General features: G+C 31.9%; 1 protein-coding gene across 1 annotated transcript; it reads left to right on the top strand.

The window, feature by feature from the left end:
- The first annotated feature begins 7,507 nt into the window (after positions 1-7,507).
- On the top strand, positions 7,508-20,257 carry LOC131847201 (short-chain dehydrogenase/reductase family 16C member 6). Its single transcript, XM_059196689.1, has 7 exons — positions 7,508-7,595; positions 9,193-9,476; positions 11,667-11,782; positions 17,954-18,073; positions 18,508-18,669; positions 19,387-19,586; positions 20,040-20,257. Exons 2-7 carry the CDS (start codon positions 9,206-9,208, stop codon positions 20,140-20,142), a joined length of 972 nt encoding a protein of 323 aa, XP_059052672.1. The 5' UTR covers positions 7,508-7,595; positions 9,193-9,205; the 3' UTR covers positions 20,143-20,257.
- The last annotated feature ends 27 nt before the right edge of the window (positions 20,258-20,284 follow it).

Below are 20,284 nucleotides of genomic sequence, written 5' to 3' on the forward strand. Positions count from 1 at the left end.
AGTGCAAGCAGGCGCGGCGCAGCGGCGCGGACCGGGCGGCCTTCCGAAACATTTCAAAATCTAGCACGCAGACATGCGGCTGACCGGCCGCCTAGCATGCGGCCACGCGCTTCAAGCCTAGATGTCGCTGCCACTTTGAGAAAACGTCATTAAAATTTCTATACATTATTTTATACATTCTATAATATTATTTTCAGATAAAAACCAAAATGTGTGTATCCTACACGGGGAATATAAAAGGCTATGTCCGGATCTCTTTGCCAATTTAGATTACAGAAAACTGGCAAACTACTTCGGCTTCGAACGGATACAATGGTATAGGGATCTCTATTTATTATGTAATACATTCTCATGGCACACGCTCGCTGATAATATCGTCTTCTATAGTTGTAATAATTTTTCAAATTGATTTATAGTCTTTTTGAGTTTTTCATTATTAAGAAAAAACGAATAACTCTTTCTAACTTTACTATAGAGTATATTGACAAATATAAAAAAATATTATTATACTATTATACTTTGTTTCTCTTTCTACGAAATATTACCATGTAGATACTAAATAATTATGTAATTTAGTAGTATGACCAAAATAGTTTATTTGCTTCTTTATATTTACATTCAAACGTTTCTATTATTAAGAATCACAGTAGAATATTGACTAGAGGCACTGATTGTAAACTCTTTTTAATAATCTGACATTTTAATAAAAGTAATTAATTTTGTAAATTATTATAATATTATATAGTACTCAGCATAATGAACAGATTTTGTTGTACAATTAAGTACAAAGGATTATTGATCTTCACCTTGGCAGTCATAATATTTTCATTATTTATGTTTAAATTTCATTAGATGTATGTCAAACTGTCAATTATATTTCTGCCTTTATGACACTATCTGCCAACATTGTACATTTGTAGAATGACAATTGTCATTGACGTATTCAAAACTGCAAACGTAAGAATAATAACTTTTCCCTTAACTAGCGTAATTAATGGAGTTTTATCACGTCTAATTAAGCGAGTCGATAACTAAGACCGTTAACCAAGAATTAATCCAGTGAATCCATGTTTTTTTATCCCCTTAGAGGCTGTGGAGTCTCGAGGCCAACATTATTGCCTCATGTCTCTGTACTCATGCTATCTATGTCTAATCTTCTCACTTGTCACTATTTCGTTCAATTCAAGTTTACAAAGTGCGTGGAATCAAACCCGCTACACAATCGGATGTAAGGCGGCGTGCTAAAACCGCTAGACTAACGAGAATTTTCCACCTACCTATATTGTACATATACCTACTTAAATTCGTACAATCAAACTCGTTTATTTTATTAGTATTCCAATGTACAAAAACAAACAAATTGTCTAAGTACGAAGTCCGCGATATAGCATTGTTAATCAGAATATATTTTGCTTATTAATAGATAAATACGTACCAAATGAAATTTGATAATCTTATATACTTATATTTATAATAAATAAGTAATTTAAATTATTATTTAAACATTAATTAGTACACACAGTTTATAGTTGAAAATTAGTTAACTTTCAGAGTACGAGATACAATATGATGAACGTAATCTGTCACAAATTTTATGAAAATTGTCTTTATTTGCATACCGTCTATATAGTCTTAAACTATACTTATACCCCTGTATGTTTTTCAAAGATTCACTAAAGGCAAATAAACGCTCGAGACATTGTAAAGAAGAGAAAATCTGTGAAAACGAATTTATTTATATAATATCTTTGTGAACGTATTGACCAATTATGAATATAGTAACGAATTATGATAGACTACAGCATGATTCTTACAAGGGTATATAAAGATTTCTTAAGGGTCAGCAACGAATATATGTCACCCCTGGTGTTTCAGACGTCCACAGTGATGAACATGTTATTCCAGGAAATGTATTAAAAACAAATTGTCTAATTTTTCATAATATTTAATAACTCGTTACCGTAATTTAAAAACTCTTTATTGATAATAAAAGGTAAGTGAATATCAAACTTCATATTTTTTACAGTTAACCACAGGGTAGCTCTTTCAAATTAACTAAACTTAAATTATATTAGATATATTATATTACATCTTATTAGTATCACAATTAGGTATTTTTTTATACGCTAGTAGTGAGCTGGTTAGTTAGTTACTTTGTTTATATAATAAAAAATATATTTTTATAAATTTTACACGATATTGTCCTTCATTACAAGATCAAGATATATGCGATATTACAAATGAGATATAAGCCCTAACGTAAATAAATGGTGACTAGTGTCTTATTCTTAAATTGGCGAGAATAACAATTAATTATTAATCTGACTTGTGTAATGAGATGTTAGTATGATCGTTATCTACATCTGACGGTAAAGATTGTTTCAACTTTGCATATTATATTATTGTATGGATGCGGTACACGTCGATCCAAGTATCCAAGAGATAAGTAATACAATAATGATTTGTTGTATGGCCGTATTGTCAGCATTAAATTCAGCATCTATATGTATATACCCAGCAACATTTAGGTAGTACTAAATTACTATTAATTATTATACTACTACTGAATACTACTGGATTTTAAAAATTAATATAATAATTGATTATATTGGACTGGAAATTATAATGTATTAAAATATTGATTTAAACAAAGCAACAACTGAGTTTATTGTTAGTTTTTTAACTGATGCTGCCAGATAAATTAGACAGTAGGGTAAAGTGTAAACCAGAAACCAAGAAAATATGGGTCCCGATAAATAATTAACATTTTAATTATATTAAATAGTTTATTTCTTTATATAATTAAAATAAATATTAAAAGTAGTGTATGGTGATCATTTTATGTTTTATTATTGTACTAATAAGATCGAAGAAAGTATTCGTTGTTATAAAACAAGTAAGCACTATGACGGGATTTCAAATAGCCTTGGTTTGAAAAATTTGATATTATTGTATTGGTATAATAATATCTAAAGATTAAAAATTTATAAACTTAATATCAAATTTTAGCATTATAATTTTAAATAGATATAGATATTTATATGTGTGTGTGTGTGTGTGTACAATACACTATTATTTATTGATATTTTATAGTTAGGTATTTCTGTGTTTAGTGCAGTTTTCATTCAACCTGAGAGTAGTATGAGAACCAAGATATCCTTGAAATACTTTCAATCTAATATGCACTACGAGAAAACCTTTTCTTATTATGAATACAATGTTATAGCTTAATAATATTAAAACTCACCATATATTAAAAATAATATCACAATTTGGGAAGCAGTGATCAGCTGATCACAGACACTATCACTGTTTTTAATATTTTTTAATAAAAAGCCGGCGATACTTTTACGTTGTATTTAATTGTTTTTTTGATAATGACAGCCGCGTACCGGCAAATAATTTGGCGGTATGACGCAAGCCGGTAGCGAGGCGCGGTTCCACAGATCGACTGACTGAACGGCGAGACGTGGTGCACCGCGCATGCGTCGTCGACCCTCACACCCTTGCCTCGTCTTTCAACGACCTTCACGCCTCGCGAAGTTAGGGTACTCGATGAGCAAAAGATGTGACATTCTATTTAATAATTCGATAATTAATTAATCTAATATTTATATATTATCTCATCGATCGATCGATTAATTAAATATCGATATTTTATTTAGTAATAATAGTTTTTATATTAAGAATTAATTTTTAATTTTATAATATCTTGAGCCTTTTAATATGTGGTTATCTTAATTTCTTAGGACTACTTTTTAAGAATTTGAATAAAAAAACAAGTGTTCATGAATATTGATTATTAAAATTACTCAAATTTTTAGATATAAATAAATACTATATTTTTTCGAATTTTTTTTTATTAAATAATGATAGACTTCTTTCTTAATCGATTATTTTTTTACGTCCCCTCTGAACTTTTTTCGGACTACTCTAATGCTGTTGGCCGCAACTGGCCTTTACAGCTTCACCGAACGACAGGAGGCGAGTGTACCCCAAATTCATTTATACGTAAAAAAGAAACTGAAAATAAAATCCAAGATTATAGAGAATTTTATTTTACTATTCGGGTAGTATGACACATATTGAGGACAAACTATGGCAAATCGCAAATCGATAATTAATTAATCTAATATTTATATATTATCTCATCGATCGATCGATTATTTAAATATCGATATTTTATTTAGTAATAATAGTTTTTATATTAAGAATTAATTTTTAATTTTATAATATCTTGAGCCTTTTAATATGTGGTTATCTTAATTTCTTAGGACTACTTTTTAAGAATTTGAATAAAAAAACAAGTGTTCATGAATATTGATTATTAAAATTACTCAAATTTTTAGATATAAATAAATACTATATTTTTTCGAAAAAAAATTTATTTATTAAATAATGATAGACTTCTTTCTTAATCGATTATTTTTTTACGTCCCCTCTGAACTTTTTTCGGACTACTCTAATGCTGTTGGCCGCAACTGGCCTTTACAGCTTCACCGAACGACAGGAGGCGAGTGTACCCCAAATTCATTTATACGTAAAAAAGAAACTGAAAATAAAATCCAAGATTATAGAGAATTTTATTTTACTATTCGGGTAGTATGACACATATTGAGGACAAACTATGGCAAATCGCAAATCGATAATTATATATGAATATACTAATATTTATATATTATCTCATCGATCGATCGATTAATTAAATATCGATATTTTATTTAGTAATAATAGTTTTTATATTAAGAATAGATATTTTTTAAATTTATAATATCTTGAGCCTTTTAATATGTGGGTATCTTAATTTCTTGGGACTATTTTTTAAGAATTTGAATAAAAAAGCAAGTGTTCATGAATATTGATTATTAAAATTACTCAAATTTTTGGATATAAATAAATACTATATTTTTTCGAATTTTTTTTTATTAAATAATGATAGACTTCTTTCTTAATCGATTATTACCTTTTATTAGAGGTGCACCCCAAATTCATTTATACGTAAAAAAACTGAAGATAAAAAAAATAGAGATTTTTTTTTTACTATTCGGCTAGTATGACACATACTGAGGACAAACTATGGCAATGCAGTTAGGCAACAGTTTATCACCTACAAACATGACATCACACTAATCTAAGTCTAATAATATTATTTCTTCTAACCGATATCCATTCGAACGAAAATATTGAAAAGCATGCAATGTATGTGCTAAGTTAATAACTTGATTAAATAGGTATTAGTTTTTCACCTACTCTCATATAAAATTACTCAAATACGTACCGCGCCACCTTACATAATTTACAATTCATTAGTTAACACACAACATCGCTTTAGTGTGCTAAAATATAGCACTACAAAGTTACAAAGCAACCTTCGGACAGTATGAAACGTCTAAGTTAGTTTACAGTCCATCGCAAGATGGCGCCACTTGGCATAACTTAACACTAAGTTACATTTTAAAAACTAGACTTTTATTAACACAAGTCCTATTTCGCTCAAAAGTATTTAGAAATGTATGTATCTCGAAAGAATAAAATCAATTTACTGATTTATTTACCTATAAAAGACTTCAACGCGTTACACATTTAAACAATTGACCTATTTCGAAAATAGGAATTAAATTATAAAATTTTAATAAGCGGTTCAACTAGCAATGATTTTTAAAAACATAGTTAATACTTTCTACTATTTTTAGTCTATTTTGTAGTATTATCTGAATGTTGTTTTCAATATATTTTTAAACATTTTTTGTTAAAGTTAATCAAAATTCAACTGAATTAATCAATAATAATGTCAGTTACATATTCTATTAACGAAATCATATATTGATATGTAATTAATACGTTGTTAATTTGCAAAGAGTACCTATAAAAAATTGCGAAACTGTGTATTCCAATATTATTGGACTGTAAGACTGTTCTAAAAGTCCAAATACAAATAAGAACTCCAATATAGCAATTTTTTAATCAAAATTAATGTTTTAATGTGAATTAGTCTGGCCTGGTTATAAAGATTTCATTCTTCTTCGCTATAATTAAGTCCTTCCTTAGTATATATATAATATTTACTGCTTAGTATTCAAACATATTGATTTGTCAGTACATATATAGAAACAGAATTAATGTGTATGTATGGTATTCTAACCGCATAATATAAAACTGAATATGTTTGTCGCCTATAGGTACATAATATAAGTACCATATCGTAACACAATATAAGTACCACATAGGTAACTAATGTGGTAGGTATATTATGTATACTAATTCCAATATATTATTAGACGCACAACGCATATAACTGGTTTATCTGTCTTCAAGCCTAGTCCACAAGGAGTAGAAACTCATACCACAGAGCTATATATTTTACTTCTCCATTTTCATAACTGATATCTTTACGATGATACACACTAATTCCAATTAAATCCTACCTCAATAGTATAGCATAGCATTAAATATACTCAATATTAGCCTGTCTAGACCCGATTCGGTACCAGTATCTTTCTATTTTCGCACTACAATTGTTTATTCAGAAATCTAATAGAGTTTTTACCATTTGTTCATGTGGTTGAGATGACTCGATAAGTCGGCCTAAAATCTGCTTATATACTGCTCCATTTTAAATACCCGTCTTCCTATGAACTGAGGGCCAACAATGAAATCCTTTTCACATTTATCAGTAAAGATTAAGTGAGGATTATGTGATCTATCAATTATTAATGAATAATGGCAATTTCCTTCCTAAATTAGTATTACTATTACTAAAGCGTCACACCACAAACACCTCTCGAACCTCAAACACCATGTGGCGCGTGCGACCTCCAGTAAATGTTAATCTCACATGATATGAATACAAATTGATCTATAATTCCCTACAGATTGACACATGTGAATATTAACGTCCTGCCAGAGAAACACTATGACAATGGTTAGTTTTAAGATGTATTGACTATTTCATTCAATTAACACTTCGTCGAAAACCTTTCAATTGTTTTGGAAATAGCCGTATATTAAGGCGCTAATAGCGTGAAGTATGAACAGAAGAAAGAATTTTGAAAATCGGTGAATAATTTTTAATTTTGTTATAATCGTAAAAAATTGAAATATTTGTTTACATACAAATATTCAAATTTTAGTTTACATTAAGTACGACGTTTTATTACCTTACTTCTTTTACAGCAGATGCCCATATGCCCACATTAACTATATATAAAGTCTATAGTAAAATGAAAAATGTATACTCTATATATCATATATCTATATATGAGAATGCATCTGTTAGGCAAAGTAATTCATTCCTGCTGACTAAATATATCTTGTATTTACATACTTATATTGTATACATACACAAAAATATCATCGATTTGAGAACCTCCTCACAGCGGTTCATAAAAACATACCTCACAATCTACAAATAAAATTGGGCGTTTGTGAGCACCGTAAAGAGGTAGATATACCGTTAATGGAGAAAGCCGTGTTGTACGGAGTTGCGCGCGCGCAGTCCTGCATCAACCAGCACGCTTGCAATGCTCCCAACAAACTAGTGCGTAAAGACGGATTTTTATCAGTTTGTGTATAAAGAAAACTGCAAATAACAATAGGTATTTATTATAGTAATTATTTTTTTTTAAATTTATATTTCATAACTTCTGTGTGTGATAGTTAGTTAGTTAGTTAAATAGATTGTTTGCTGTTTAAATATTGTTTGTGTTTTAGAAAACATATTAATATTTTATAATATATGGTATATATAATTTTTCGACGATTTAAATCTATTTTATCAATGAGATGAATAATATTTATAAACGAGAATTATAATTTTAGTGAATTCAGATTAAAGTGTTACGTTATGCGACACAATTTTTAAATGTGAGTGAACACAAAGTATGTTTTCATTTGTACTAAGTAAAATTATTCTGAAAATGAATATAGGTACAGGATTCGAGAAAAATAATACAAAATAGATACTATAAAATACCAAGCATGTACTCTGTGATTGACAGTGTAACTATATAAATCAGAACCATTGTGTTCAGTATCTTTGTAATCTAGTATTCATACGTCCAGACTGATGATATCTTATTTTATTTTTTGTATGAAAAAGCTGTTCATTATAGAACCATATAGTAATTGCTGCTAATACGAAATAGATATTTAGTACATAAACTAAATCAGATAAAATATGTCGTGCTTTTATTAAAGGCGTATTGAATTTTCACTAATAACAAATAAAAATAAATACACGCTCAAATCTGTCTGCGATGGCAACAAGATATTGACATAGTTTACACTCCAAACAACTTTCTTCCATCTACTTTCTAGAACTAATGTTGGTGTGTATGGGTTGGATATATAATAACTGTCCAGTAAATCTCATAATATTAAGATTTTTTAAGTATTGTAACATTTATTTTTTATTTTTAACTATTATAAATGATACAGTATATAGGTTAAAATCTCTAGCTTTAATATCTACAATAACGCTTATAAGCCGACACTATTTATAATATTATATGACTTGTATTCTTAAATTTAGACGATATATTATTATTGTACGTTATTATGTGTTGTACCTATATGTTTTTGTTAAGATTTTTACTTAAAGTCAAAGTGGCCATTCTTAATTTTCGCAATTTTGAGGTAAATTATTGGTCTCTCTTCAAATATTTGTTTATTCAATGTTAAAATTTGGGTCTTTAAATATTGAAATTTTATGGGTTACTTAATACATGTGGAAAACGATATGAACATTACTGTTGTCGTTACCAATATGTGTTGTTCTCAATTAAGCAAGACATAAGCTAATATTTTATTTAAAATTTTGACCTACTAGAAACTGGTCTTAATTTTGGAAGTGCGACCTCGTAGATCTCGTAACTCATCTTAAAACTTACAAATAGCAACAAACCATGGTAATGGCACAAGTTCATCATATGGTCACAATAGCCCATTTGTCAAAAATGAGCTATAAATAAATATTTAATCATTTGTAACTTCTATCTTAAAAAAAAAAGATCGATTGACTTAAAGATTTATACTTAGAAACCAGTTTGCTGTACTAACTGTTATTTAATGTTGTGGATTTTTATATTTACGGAATATTATTCTGTAATACTTCTGTACTAATTACTAATATTTATGAAACATCTCTATGAATTAGATTGCTTTCAGAATTTGATAAGATATATCTTGTTTCAGAAACTAATTTATCATGTTGGAGGGAACGAAGATAAACAGTCCATCCCAAATGGCAAGCGTTTTCGACGTCGCTAAAGACACAGTACTATTTCTTTTGCTGTCATGCTATTACATTTTGGAATCACTGTTCTGGACTTTAATACCAAACGCGTTGCGGCCTATGAAGAGTCTCAAAGGAGATGTGGTTTTGGTAACGGGAGGCGGCGGTGGAGTTGGGCGACAGTTAGCAATCAAACTAGCCAAGCTTGGAGCCAAGGTTGTTATATGGGATATTAACATTGAAGGTAAGTTTTCAATGAAGAGTGTTTATAGTGAAATATCGTGCTGCCTTATGTCTATAACATAAAACAATTTTGATATTTGAATCTCTAACGCTCTCGTTTGCACAAAATACCTAAGTTCTTTTAGTAGTATGTAACGTAAAAATTAATGATTACTTAAATAATATATTTTTTTTGTTTTTGAAAAAGCATTAATATTAACTGATTTCAAATAAAATAGCGGAATTATAAACCGTTGAACGATGAAGCTAATAATATATTTGGATTAGAATGCTTCAGTATCCGTTCTATGTATAATTCTAGTTATTACAACTAACCCTGTCAGTGGTCGACCGTAACGTGATCATATTTGCCTCTCTAAAACTGCGTTTACACAACAGCCTTAAATCTAGAACAACTTTGTACGTACATTGTAAAATATATAAATTGAGTCATCAAATAAATTATTGTAGGTCCTGTTTTCATTGTAGGTGTTTTAAGTAGGTATTATTCAAATTTACCAATCCAATAGGACTATTGTACTCAGAAGAAAACAATATAAACTTATTTATTTATTTCTTTATTGACTTCAAACTAAGCGCTTTAACTTGCTTAGGAAAAATGTACAAAATATGAAATATTAATAATTACACAAAAATAATAATATTAAAACAATAATAACCGACAATTTTACGTGTTATATAGGAAATCCATTGCTGCCTATTCCGTTAAAATTCAACAAGTCACATGTAAATATGTCCAGGAAATCGATTAACGACACTGTTGAATAGACGCAGTGCAAGAGCCTGCTTGGCCAGCACTGCTTATATTGCAATTGATTGTTCAATAGATTTTAATTAAATTGTATGATCGCTACATTATCACCGAGTAACATGGACATAGCTAAATATTTCGGTTACAAAGAAATAGTATTATTGTACGTATAAAATTAGTAATTATTTCATGTCTTCATTTTCTGGTTATTCTTATATATAAAATTCTCACGTCACAATCAGTTACCGCACTCCTCCTAAATTTCTGGACAGATTTTTATGAAATTTTAAATGTATATTCGGTAGGTCTGAGAATCGGCTACTATCTATTTTTCATACTCCTAAGTGATATGGGTTGTCCACCAAATGCATACAACCATAAATTTTCACCCTTCTGTCACCAACTTCTGTTTTTTAATAGAGAATTTAATTTGTATGGGAAAACAACGTTTGCGTGGTCAGTTAGTCTAACAATAAAATTTCCCATGCCTCACGGCTTGCGTAATTAATGTCACTTACTTGTATAAAATAAATGACAATAATTACGAATTGCGTGTCCAATAAGTAAATTGCGAAGGCCAATTGCTAGTACACATGCTACGTCGGGTGTCTAATCATCATTATCAATATTTCGTAAGAAATACATTTATTAATTGGAGTATAACTCAGTTACTAATCATCAATATTTATGATAGATTCCGTCTACATTCTCATCAAGGCATCTACCTAATGCAGCTAAATATACCAGAGATTAGATTGGATCCTTTGTAAAGGAGTGGTCGCCCCACTGCTAAAATTGTACCGTACTAGGTTGATCTCCAGACTGACTCTCCTCGTAATCATCGTAGTAAATTCCTGGTTAAATGGGCTAACTGACCTGACTTCATGACGATCATCATACTCCATTAGTGCTCAACCAGCGAATAACGTTACCACAAGCCAAAACATCATTCCATAATCATAAAATAATATCCACTACTAAATATACCTACTTATCTAAACTATGAAGAAGCCTTCTAAATAATTAATTATTTAATGCCTCCGACTATGGATATTATTTTTATTCAACTTATAACTGAACATATTACTTACTTCAAATAATCGATTGAATTTATTTTATATTTACGGTAATTCTGTTGACGATTGACGCCATACACATGTATGTAATTTATATATTTTTCAATAATTCCTGTCTATCCTCAAGATACCTAGGTATCAATAATATAGGTACGTATAATACATGATCTAAATAGTTTGTGAAATATATTATTTGACATGAGTTTAAAAAAAAGACCAAGAAAAAATATAGTTATGCTAATACATAGAAAGGATAAGGCATATTAGTAGCATTGGTGCCTCTAATACTAATTACTGATAATTTCACTCCATCGGGTTTATGAAATAAACACACAACACAATAACATACTTTCTATTTGTTCAGGTTTGAAGAAGACTTGCGAAGAAGTGATCAACGAAGGTCACGAAATAGCCAGTTATGTTGTGGACCTGGCAGATCGCAATGCAGTGTATGCGGCCGCAGAAAAAGTAAAGAAAGAGGTAAAGATTTTTATAATAAAAAAAATCTATATGTTTACATGAAACCACATATTCAATCCAACTATTAATAAATATACCTAAATATTAATATTAAATAAATCCATACTCCATACTAATATCTATAATAAATTAGAAAGTGCGTCTGTTTGACTATATGTTGTTTTTGGACAAAGATAAAGAACAAAAATTTATATTTAAAAAAAGCTAACGAAATCGCGGGTTTAATAACGAAAACCAGAATAAACCAGTTTATGATAATTGTATGGATTATATGGTATTTATGTAGAGTGCGATTGGATTATCCAAGTCTTTTATGCAACAGGTACCTATATAGCAAAGTTACAGTAGGTACCTATGGATGATAATAATTTTAGAATTGGCATCCTTCTATTTACACGAAATCTTTTTAATTAAGAGTGAGTTTGATTAATCCAATATTTCGAAACGACACTGAACGAAATTTGTGACAAATATGTATGAATACTGAATTAGACAAAACAAACAAGAATCTAATTTGGGAAGTCATTTCTGCGATGCTAATTTCAGAACATTTAGTTCCATTATATTAGGTAGCTATGCCATAATGCTAGAATCCTCATATAAGATAGGTAGATATGGATAAAGTCAATAACACTAGCTAGCGTCGACGCATTTATTAAGCAATTCGTCTTATTTACTACAGGTTGCCTCTAAAAGACAACGTTTTGTAAAGCACATTTATACAAGTGTTCTTTTTGTACCATTTGTTTCAATAAGCAATAAAGCTTTATATTATTGATTTTTCGTCTTAGTACTATAATTTAACTACATTAGTATCTAACAACAAAGTATTGTAATTGACTTTACAAGGCTCAATTGCATAAAAAGCTCTTTAGAAATAATAGCCAAGCGGAGTCGTGAGCATGAATTTATTAATAACTTTGTCTACATATAATATATGGGCTTTTTCGTGGGTAGGTCATTAAAAAAGTAACAGCTGAGATTTGTTTACTCTATAATATTATTTATTTAAAAATAGTAAAACCCCATTATATTTAGAATATTATATATATATTTAATGTAGATATACTTATGTTGTGATAGTTGTAATTTAATTACCTGCCAGAAGCCGCTAAAATATCTCTCACCACTACACTATATTTAATATCACACAATGGCCAGCATCCTTGATGTACTCAAAACACAGGCCATCCTGGAGAAGACACTTGATGACCGCCTCAACACCTTTGAAGCGCAACTAAAAACAGCTCCAGCGGGCGAAGTCAGTCTGAAGCATCTAAGTGATGAGTTCCGGTGTTTCCGTGATCAAATCAGCACCTCAGTAAGTTTATTGCGGCAGCAAATAAACCACCTAATAGTTGGTTTGGATACTATAGAAAATCGCCACCGGAAAAAGTTCCTCATTTTGGGTGGTTTAGCTGAACGGGCAAATGAGAGTATTTGTGAAGCTACTGTCACCGTCGTATCCAAACATCTTGGAATCCAGGACTTAACACCAGATAAACTTGAGGTCTGTCATCGTCTTGGTGCAGCTTCTACTGGTCGCTGTCGTCCCATTCTCTTCAAGCTCAAGGACCCAGCAATTCGTCAGGCAATATGGGCAAAAAAGGCTCTATTTAAAGGCAGCTCATATTTATTGTCTGAGTATTTGACACGTATGCGGCAGACATTGTTTATTGAAGCTAGGAAACACTTCGGGATCAATAAAGTCTGGACTTTGGATGGTGTCATAAGTGTGAAGCTTCCAGACAACTCGCGGGTTAAGATATTTATGCTTGAGGACTTGGAAAAGCTGATCGCTTCACAGAAGCCAGTGGAATCTTGTGCAGCACCAGTTGCTGATAGTGCAGCCTCTAGTAGCAGGTCTACATCAGCTGCTCCCAAACAGCATCGGTCTACAAGGGCGAACAAGAAATGATCTATTATTGTTAAAGTGTGTATCGTGTTATGTTATTGTCGCATTCTGGTATGAAACTTGTATCACTTATCGTCTTGTCTTGTCGTTGTTATTCAATCAGTGTAGAAGTAAACTTTATCTCCTCTCATAGTATAACATCATAATACCTTCACATATCTTATTTTCCTAAGTACCGTTCAGATATCTTAATATTTACAATTTCATTTAATACCTTCTATTATTGTTTATATTCCGATTACCGTTTTAATTTTCTTGTAAAGTTTTATTTACGCAAACACAAGTCAACACAATTGTTATTATGACGTATGTCATATGACAGTGTCACTTTGACTGACATTTCTACTTCAATCTGTCTGTCATAACTTTTTTGTATTAATTACGTTTTGTTTCACCAGAATGTACATATAAATAGTATTACTGTTTTGTGTTGTATATTTAATATAAATTTGTTACAGCGAGCCGGCAGGTAAATAGATTATAAAGCGATTTGGCTTCTATATCTTTATAATTTTTTATTTTAAATTTGATTCATTATATATTTATCTTTTATTTTCTTATTATTTTATATCATATTTAACATATATATATATATATATATATATTATTATTTAGTTATTTAAATCTTCAATGCTTACAGACGACGACTCATTTTATTCAGCGAGTGATAGTAGCTTATCTTTGCATTCTGCTGACTCAAGCTTTAACGATGATGTCATTAGTATTAAAAACTTGCTAAGTAGTAAATTAGTACATCCTAAATTCTTTAATATATGCCACATCAATGCTCAGAGTATTCCGGCACATTATACTGATTTACTTGACTCTTTTTCTGAACCTAATCTTCAAGCTGTACTTATTTCAGAATCGTGGTTAAAACCTGCTTTGCCATCTACCACATACGCCCTTCCAGGTTATATCTTAATCAGGAATGATCGCACGGGTAAGGGTGGTGGCGGTGTCGCGATTTACTTGCGTAGTCACATTGCCTATAAAATAATTTTATCTTCTCCTACTGAATACAAGGGCTCCGCAGAGCTTTTATTTATTGAAGTCGATTTTAATGGGACGAAGGTCGCTGTCGGAGTTGTCTACTGCCCACCTTCAACAGATTATTTCACGGATCTCGACGATGCTATTGATAATATAAATGCATCTTATAGTCATGTCATCATCATGGGTGATTTTAATACTAATCTATTGAAGGACTCGACGCAATCGCAAAAGTTAAGATCGATATTTAATTCTGCCGATCTGACTATTTTACCTTTAAGACCGACCCATCGAAACATCGACACGGACGATTCATGGCTGGACCTTATATGTACCTCTTTAACAAATCACGTTATTGAATATGATCAATTGTCTGCTCCTGCTTTTTCTCGTCATGACCTTTTGTTCCTCTCGTATAAAATTAAACCAAATAAACCGAAGCCTATCATTACCAGTGTACGTAATTTTAACAGAATCGATGCCAGTCAACTTAGACGCGATGCTGCACTTATTGACTGGACACCGCTGCTAGATGCTACTGATATAAACATGAAAATCTCCATTTTTAATGCGCAAACTTTAACTTTATTTGACAAGCATGCACCAGTCCGTGTTGTGAAATTGCGTCGCCCACCTGCACCGTGGATTACGGATGAAGTACGTAAATCAATGGCGAGAAGAGATAGGGCTTTCCGTACTTTTAAGAAGGATAGAAACGCTACTGACTTTCAGCTCTTTAAACGTGCTAGAAATCGCTATCAGATGGTAAGGGCTGCAAAACGCCGACATATCCATAGAAACGTTTTAAACTCTCCTTCAGCAGATGTTTGGAAATTCCTTAATTCTCTTGGTTTTGGAAAGTCCCCAATCATCTCCAACTCTAACGTCCCAATAAATGATCTCAACAAGCACTTTTCCTTTGTGACACCACTCGACGCAATCACTAAACAATCCACCTTACAGGAAATTTCATCCATGCCTGCACTTTCATCTGACCTTTTCAAGTTTTCTCCAGTAACTGACGACGACATACGCAAAGCAGTTCTTTCCATCAAATCAAACGCTAAGGGTTATGACGAAGTGAGTAAAACTATGATCCTTTTCTTATTAGATACATTTCTTCCAATTCTTACTCACATTTTCAATTTCTCTTTATCTTCTGGTAATTACCCTAAATTATGGCTAAAAGCTTTCGTTATTCCTCTTGCCAAAATCTCCAATCCAACTCTTCCCAATCATTTCAGACCCATCTCTATCTTGCCTTTTCTCTCGAAAGTTCTTGAAATGATTGTAAATAAACAAGTTTCGTACTTTATAGCCAATTGTAACTTTTTAACACCCTATCAGTCTGGTTTTCGGGCTGGTCATAGTACCACCACCGCACTTCTTAATGTAACTGAAGACATCCGTGAGGGCATGGAGAACACTCGAATTACTATTTTAGTTCTAATAGATTTCTCCAATGCCTTCAACTGTGTCGATCATGACCTGATCTTGATGTTACTTTCTCACCTCAACTTCTCGCCGTCAGCACTGCATTGGTTCTCTTCTTATCTTCGTGGTCGCCAGCAGGCTGTTCGCTCTGGGCAGGACTTGTCTAACTGGAGTGATTTGGTCGCAGGTGTTCCACAAGGCGGTATTCTCTCTCCTCTTCTGTTTTCTCTATTTATTAATCTTGTTGTCTCCCATCTTAGTTGCTCTTACCATCTATATGCAGACGATTTACAACTGTATGTTCAATCGGAGGTTAACGACGTCACTGCAGCCTTGGGTCGTCTGAATGTAGACCTCGAAAACATAGCCCGCTGGTCCCATCGTTTTGGTATATCGGTAAATCCGAATAAATGCCAGGCAATAATTATAGGGAGCTCAAAACTTCTCTCAAAATTCAACTCGGCAAATCTAAACGTACGTTTTGAGAATAATATTATCCCTTTTTGTTCCAGTGTTAAAAACCTAGGCCTATTAATCGATCCGACTCTTCGATGGCACTTGCAAGTGGCTGAGGTGTGTCGCAGGGTTACAGGTATTCTCCGTATACTATATCGCTTTAAATTCTTCCTTCCTTCTTCCACTAAATTGCTCCTCGTCCAATCTCTAATACTTCCGCACTTTGACTATGCTGACGTGTGTCTTTCTAACCTCTCTCAGGATCAGCTGAATAAGTTGGACCGTCTGCTCAACAACTGCATTCGGTTCATCTTTGGGCTGCGGAAGTTTGACCACGTATCTAATTTTCGTTCTCAACTTAAATGGTTGTCTATCCGAAATCGCAGAGATTTGCGTATCCTGTGTACTCTCTTCTCCATACTTTTTGATCCTTCGTCTCCCTCTTATCTGAAAAATAGATTTCAGTTCATCAGTGACTCTCATTCCCGTATTCTTCGTTCATCCCATAATCTCCTTCTCTCAACCCCTTCCCATCACTCAGGTTTTATGTCTAATTCGTTTACTGTCACTGCTATTAGCCTCTGGAATAGAATACCTGTAAACCTGCGAAAAGCATCGAGTAAGCCCATTTTTAAAAATAAATTATTTAATTTTCTTCTGAAAAATGAGTTATAACTGTATTGCATTGTATTAGTATTATATATATTTAACATTAATGTATGACATTATATAATATCAGGTATACCATATATATTATTATTTGTATATATTTATTTGCATTTTATATGTATTATATAATATTTATTAGTAACTTTGTGTTTGTTTTTGACATAACTGCCCCACAACGCTTTCTGTATACCTAAAGGTTAGCTGGTGGAGAATGCCATATGGCATTAAGCTCGCCTTTGTACAAGTTTTTTTTGTGCATTAAAGAATAAAAAATAAATATATGCGTATAAATTTAGACACAAAAGTGTAGGTATCTATCATATGTATGTAGCATATGTAACTGTCTTCAAGTGTCTCTTCAAATTATGACTGCTGATTAAATTAATCGGTTATATGTATTAATTAATATTCACCCTTATATATATATAGCTATTGTTGTAATTATGTATCTACATTAACATTTGAAAAAAATGGGAACGGAGTTATCTATCAAATCTTCTCGGTTTAGACTACATTCCGAACTGACGGTAGATTTGATGTAACATAGGTTTCTGCAGTCAAATTCTCTAATAAGCAAAATAAAGATATATTTATATGATTTGCATGAGTTGTAAGTACCTACATTTAATGTACTTATAAGTAGTAACACAAATATGGTCAATAATGTATGATGGAAGTATTTAACAATAGATATTGATTTATAGGTGGGAAAAGTGGATGTACTCATTAACAATGCCGGCACCGTATTTGGGGAAACTCTGCTGGAACTCGCCGACTCCGCAATAGAAACTACCTATAAAGTTAACATCCTCTCACATTACTGGGTAAGTACGCCACATAATTGCCACGATTGAGTCCATTTCGTAGCACTGCTTCCTAGTATATTGTTATGTAAAATATTGTGGTAAAATAATTGTAGTTGTCGCAATGACCGTATGGTATACCCTGTAGTATTTAGGTAGGCAGATTGCGATAGTCTTCACTTTGTACATAAGTATTGCACAATACACAGGATACCTAACAGGTTTATTATATATAATGTTACTTTATGTGTACCTATATATTACTTTACATATAGACATATATACAGATACTTTTAATGTTAATAATAATAATAATGATAATAATAAGGACAAAATCAAAATGCTGCAAAATCAACATTAATTCACCAAATATCAACAATAATGGCTGTGTAACTAAATCCCAAGTCTACCTACATGAATTAACATTATAAAAATAATTCTAAATCTGTTCACAGACAGTCAGATCGTTCCTCCCCGACATGATTGAAACGGGCAAGGGGCACATAGTGACGGTGGGCTCTGTAGCGGGACTACTCGGCACTTACCGTTGTACAGACTATAGTGGCACTAAATTCGCCACTGTTGGTTTCCACGAGAGCCTATTCACTGAACTTAGAGTAAGTAAGAAATAATAATAGTGTAATGACTGTAAATAAAAAAGTATACATTTTGCCCCGTATCAAAGTTTTTTAAAGATGCTGGCAATTTTATCACGTTGTGTCAATCGTGACATTTGGTCCTTGGAGCCGGATCGATTTATTTATATAAAAATCCCAACTTTCGGAATTTTCTCGTGGTCACCCTAGCGAAACGTACACTTCCCCCATACATCGTCACGACCCCCCAGCACTCCTTCTGGGAGAACAACTATGTCAATCAGTCAGTGACCATAATGCAGCTTTATATATTATAGATTGTATCCAAAGTTCCCAGTTGCGACATCGATTACAACAAATATATTTGGAGCTCATAATTATGTGCACATTTCTTTTTTAATTTCGATTTTTTAACTAGAATTAATTTAATTCAGACCAAAAATATATTGTACCTTATTCGTAGTAGATTAACAAGATAAGCTGTGGTTATATCACTGACGACGGATGTCTACCACAGTAACACTCATACTCCACGTCCTTTGGCCAATATTTGTATTCGTTGCTTCATGTAGAAATATCTTTTAAATACTCCACTTGCTATAATAGTCAAAAATAAGTAATAAATATTAACTAGATTTAATAAACATTATTCACTCACAAATTATTCGTACGAATTGAGTTTTAATTTTATATAGAATTAATAACTAATTTAACAGATGTTTTTATTTGTAATTCTAGGCTCATGGACACAATACCATACAAGCGACGCTCGTGTGCCCTTACTACATCAACACTGGCATGTTCCATGGGGTCACACCACGTCTCATGCCGATGTTGGAGCCTGACTATGTTGCGGAAACCATGATAGATTCCATCAGAAAGAATGAAGTCAATTGCATCATGCCTGGTTCCGTCAGATATTTACTTCCACTCAAATGGTACAATACACTATTTTTACTAGTATTGGAATGGCAAACAAGCTGACGTCTGACCGAATAGTAAGCGGTACCTAATTGTCCCCTATATACATAAACAGCACTATGAAAATCAGGTTATCATGTGACACTCGCTATACCACAATGCGTTTGCAACGCATGGTATAGCGGAATGTGAAATTACAGAATAAGAGTTTTCCGCTTTCACCTATCTTAGTCCTTTAGAGTTACAAGATAAGATACCTCTTAATAAGATATCTTCTTATCTTTGGCATTGTTATTATCACTATATAGATAGAAAAAAGTAAGTCAATCCAACATTATAACCAGTTGATTTATAATGGGTTTATTTAACTCTATTTTATATATAATACACATATCTACGTTACGACATATCTAAGTCACTCTAGTTCATAATGTTCAGTTCACGACTCATATCTTATATATATTTTTCAGCTTACTTCCTGCAAAAATGTGCTGGGATCTCATGCATCGAGTAATGAAAGGACCACAGTCCATGATGGAGTTCAAAGGAAAATCTAGAGTTGCCGTAAAATGAGATTAGTGTGACTGTTTATCACTTATGAAATTAGTGATATTATTTCAATTTACATTAATAACTGACATATTATTATGTCTATAAGAAAATTTATCTTTAATCAGGGACGGTACATCTTAATGACATGCCGCATTCTAAAACA

This window comes from Achroia grisella, unplaced genomic scaffold (assembly GCF_030625045.1).
Source record: "Achroia grisella isolate CSIRO2021 unplaced genomic scaffold, CSIRO_AGI_Agris_v1 utg516, whole genome shotgun sequence".
NCBI lineage: Eukaryota > Metazoa > Arthropoda > Insecta > Lepidoptera > Pyralidae > Achroia > Achroia grisella.